Source organism: Ceratosolen solmsi, unplaced genomic scaffold (assembly GCF_000503995.2).
Source record: "Ceratosolen solmsi marchali unplaced genomic scaffold, CerSol_1.0 scaffold15, whole genome shotgun sequence".
NCBI classification, from domain to species: domain Eukaryota; kingdom Metazoa; phylum Arthropoda; class Insecta; order Hymenoptera; family Agaonidae; genus Ceratosolen; species Ceratosolen solmsi.
In genome coordinates, this window is record NW_011948434.1 from 3,857,050 (window position 1) to 3,861,746 (window position 4,697).

General features: G+C 55.9%; 1 protein-coding gene across 1 annotated transcript in view; it reads left to right on the forward strand.

Annotated features, from left to right (window-relative positions):
• The window catches only part of Hb (hunchback), a 9,231-nt gene extending 4,892 nt beyond the window's left edge, over positions 1-4,339 (forward strand). Inside the window, 5 exon segments of the mRNA XM_011502898.1 lie at positions 287-732; positions 1,498-2,148; positions 2,150-2,204; positions 2,792-3,385; positions 3,755-4,339. Of these exon segments, the coding sequence (XP_011501200.1) occupies positions 287-732; positions 1,498-2,148; positions 2,150-2,204; positions 2,792-3,385; positions 3,755-4,288 (2,280 nt within the window). The 3' untranslated portion in view covers positions 4,289-4,339.
• Positions 4,340-4,697: the final 358 nt, after the last annotated feature.

Below are 4,697 nucleotides of genomic sequence, written 5' to 3' on the forward strand. Positions count from 1 at the left end.
ATTACCACCGCCTCTCCCTCCCCCGCCCTCAAACAAATTGCAGTATCTTCCTCATCCTCCGACAATACGTCAATTTTCCAAAATAAACGGCTTCTCAATTAACGAACCCCCAGTGTCCCGTTATCCCAGCTGCCCAATAGCACCACGTCATCGTTATCATAGAAAAAAAAAAAATGTGCAATAAGGCTCTTGTGGCCTGGCGCGGTCTACGATCCCCGTAAGGCCCCTCCTTAACTTTTGGTCCACGACGAGGTGATCGAGTGGTAACGAATGTTTGATCCTGTAGAAGGAGGAGCCACAGGAGGACAAGAACAACGACTCTGGCATTTCGCCCGGGCATTACACAAGCGAGTCCGCTTCGCCTCGCAGCCGGCGCTCCTCGTCCACGGCCAACTGTAGTCTCTCGCCCAGGAGCGCCTCCTCCCAGGATTCCAACGGCATGCCTATGAACTCGTACGAGTTCAGTCCCCAGAGGCACTATAAGACCTGCGACTCGCCGCTCGACTCGCCGCTCGACTACGCGCGCGTCCAACACCATCACCACCATCACCATGGAGCCGCGGCTCTTGACGACAGCTCCCAGCACCATCTCGACAGTCAGCAGATGCTCACGACCGACATCGTATCCTCGAGCACCACTGCGACAGGGCCCGGCCATGACGAGCCCGACTCCATCGAGGTCTCTCCAGATCCCTTGCAGTGTCCCATATGTAACTTTTCCACCCAGAGCAGGTAAGCGCGAACCTACCATTAGCATTTATCATTAGCCAACTTCGCGCTCTCTCTCCGAATTTTTTTCATTACATTCGCCTTCGTTTCCCTTACGCCGCATCGAATATTCGCTTCAATTCCAGCAATTTGCTCATAACTAACAATTTGCTCGCGAAGTATATCGCGCACCCTTCGGCTGTAACGGAGTTGAGTGCTAAAGGCACGACGACGGTCAACGTAACTCGCGTCATATCATTTTCGATAATATTATATTCGATATATTTTCGATATTGGATGAATGGGGCTAGAGCCGCATCAGCGGCCAACAAGTTGAGCAAACGAATAATCTCCCTGCAATTAAATGGAATCGAGTGGAGTCGCGGTTGGGTGGGTGGGTAGGCTTTAGAAACGAAAATAAAAAAATAAAAAAAATAAAAAAATTAAAAATTAAAATGTCAGAATCCAGAATAAATTACACGAATTAATGAAATTGCCGATGAAAGCTGATTAATTAATGGTGCTACGCTTAAGAGTGCACGTGTCCGGATTATTGTATTGTCAAGGCCCGTGCAAGAATATTGGATTGATAAGTTGACAGACGCTCACTCTCCACGGAGAATAATAATTACCGAGAGCGAGAGCGCGTCGAGTACTTTTATCGGGACTCTTTTAAAAGTCTGCCCTATGTAGGCCGGAAAATGTGCACACAAGTGCCTTTTAATCAACGTGAGAATCTATCGAGAAATGATCAAACGACGTTTAAATTACGTTAATCGCTCTTTATAGGCTGCAGTTCACACAGCATCTCGTGAGCCACTGCACGAAATGCGACACGTCCGAATTCACCAAATCGGTAATGGACCAATTGACGAACGGTGGCAGCATCGGCAGCCCCGAGGAGCTGAGTCGCGCCTCGCCGAATCAACACGAGCGGAACTCGGAGCACGAGCTCGAGGAATCGGACGAGCCCGGGCTTCGGGTGCCGCGGGTCAACTCCCAAGGGAAGGTCAAGACCTTCCGCTGCAAGCAGTGTAATTTCGTTGCCATAACGAAGCTCGACTTTTGGGAGCACAGCCGCTGTCACATTAAGGCCGAGAAGCTGCTCACCTGCCCCAAGTGCCCGTTCGTCACCGAATACAAGCACCACCTCGAGTACCACCTGCGCAACCACTTTGGCTCCAAGCCCTATAAATGCGACAAGTGCAGCTACTCGTGCGTCAACAAGTCCATGCTCAACAGCCACCTCAAGTCCCACTCGAACGTCTATCAGTTTCGCTGCGCCGACTGCTCCTACGCGACAAAGTACTGCCACTCACTCAAGCTCCATCTCAGAAAGTACGAGCATAAGCCCGCGATGGTACTGAACGCCGATGGTTCGCCGAATCCGCTGCCCATCATCGACGTCTACGGCACGAGGCGCGGTCCCAAGACCAAGCCCAAGAAGGATCATGACCAGCATCGCCAACAACAGCAGCAGCATCAACAACAACAACATCAACATGAGCAACAACAGCAGCAGCAGCAGCAGCAGCAGCAGCAGCAGCAGCAGCAGCAGCAGCAGCAGCAGCAGCAGCAGCAGCAGCAGCAGCAGCAGCAGCAGCAGCAGCAGCAGCAGCAGCAGCAGCAGCAGCAGCAGCAGCAGCAGCAGCAGCAGCAGCAGCAGCAGCAGCAGCAGCAGCAGCAGCAGCAGCAGCAGCAGCAGCAGCAGCAGCAGCAGCAGCAGCAGCAGCAGCAGCAGCAGCAGCAGCAGCAGCAGCAGCAGCAGCAGCAGCAGCAGCAGCAGCAGCAGCAGCAGCAGCAGCAGCAGCAGCAGCAGCAGCAGCAGCAGCAGCAGCAGCAGCAGCAGCAGCAGCAGCAGCAGCAGCAGCAGCAGCAGCAGCAGCAGCAGCAGCAGCAGCAGCAGCAGCAGCAGCAGCAGCAGCAGCAGCAGCAGCAGCAGCAGCAGCAGCAGCAGCAGCAGCAGCAGCAGCAGCAGCAGCAGCAGCAGCAGCAGCAGCAGCAGCAGCAGCAGCAGCAGCAGCAGCAGCAGCAGCAGCAGCAACAGCAGCAGCAGCAACAGCAGCAGCAGCAGCAACAACAGCAGCCATCGCCGACGGCCAATGGACTGTTAAGCGGCCTCCTGCCGGCGGTCGTGCCCCAGCAAGCATCGGTTCTCAATCCCCACTTCCAGTTCAGCCCTGGACACGGCGTTAACGGTATGGGGAAGATCGGCGGTTTCGCGAGCTTCAACGATGGTGGCGGCTTCCCCGCGACACCAGCCCTCATCGGCTTCCCTTACAATCAGCTATTCGGCGGCTTTCCCATTCCGACACCCTTTGCCGTCGGTCCGGGCGGCGACGAGGTCAGTGAGAAGCAGTTCGAGCGCCTCAAGGCCAACTTCATGGAGTACGCTAAAAATGCCAGCGACGTCAACGCCAAGATTGCGGACGAGCTGTTGTCGAGCGGCGGTGAGTCATATAAGGACGAGTCCCTGTCTCCGTACGGCAATTTCCCGGGTCTTCTTCTCTCCCCGGAGTCGGTGAAGCGGGAGCGAACGTTCGAGTCCCCCGAATCCAAAGCCGCGCCTCTGGACTTGAGTAAACCCGAGCCCAGCCTAAGCGATAATTCGAGGATGACCGCGGGCGTAGTGGGTGCAGCGCTGGCGGCGGCGGCGGCGGCGGCGGCGGTGGCAGCTGTAACGGCGACTATGACAACGACGACGACCATAACAACAACAACTACGACGATGACGACGACAGCAACGTCACTGTCGTCTTCGTCGTCGTCGTCGTTGTCGTCGTCGTCGTCGTCGTCGTCGTCGTTGCCGTCGTCGTTGCCGTCGTCGTTGCCGTCGTCGTTGTCGTCGTCGTTACCGTCGTCGTTGCCGTCGTCGTTGCCGTCGTCGTTGCCGTCGTTCCCGTCGATGTCTATGGCAATGGCGATGAGTTCGTCGTTGGCATCGTCTTCGTCATCGCTGCTATTGTCGTCAACGTCAACGTCAACGTCAACGCTAACGCCAACGCCAACGCCAACGCCAACGTCAACGTCAATACCAACGACAAAGCCAACGTCAACGCCCACGTCAACGTCAACGCCGACGCCAACGCCGACGCCAACGCCTATGGCAACGGCGGCGTCTACGTCAACAGCAACATCAACGTCCTCGGTCACGGCTTTGACGACGAAACTCGCGGCGACCGTCTCCTCAAATTCGCCAAGAACCGGCGGCACCAGTAGGCGCAAGGGTCGAGCCGTGAAGCTCGACAGGCGCGTGATGGAAAACGACTCGGATGAGGAAATGGCGCAGGAGGAGACGCGGCACGCGGACAGGTTCGACGTATCACCGCCCTCGGCCTCCCCGGCCTCGAGCGACTCCAAGGACTCCAAGGACTCGGCACAGGCCGCGCACTTCGCCGGGGTTGGCATGAGCAACGAGTTCATCTGCCAATACTGCGAGATATCCTTCGGTAACGAGGTCATGCACTCGGTGCACATGGGCTACCACGGCTACCAGAACCCATACACGTGCAACATGTGCGGCATCCAGAGCACCGACAAGGTCTCATTCTTCTTGCACATCGCGCGCTCCAAGCACTAGTCCACGAGGACTGGAACTTCGACGCTCGAACTCGGACCCCCGGCTGGCAGACCCGGGGAGACCTCTCGACGGTCGATGGTCGATCGAGCGTTGCGCCCTCTAGCGACGACTAGAGGACATTCTTTACTGGTGCAGATTGTGCGCTAGTAAGGATGAGTAGGGGAATCGTCCGATTGCGGCTAGCTTGCGGGTCAGCGATGGGCAGCAAATGGATTATGTTGGCCGATTGGCCGAGGAGCGTTTCTTCTCCTCTTACCAGCTTTTACTTCCTTTAATGGCAACCGCCTTTTTTAAACGATTGATATTATGAATCGCACGTGCGAGTGGTTATTTATTTAATGGGACATTCGTGGTCGTCGGACAGTTGCTTTTGAGATGCTGATTTGCATGCTAGCCACCCTAGACCTTT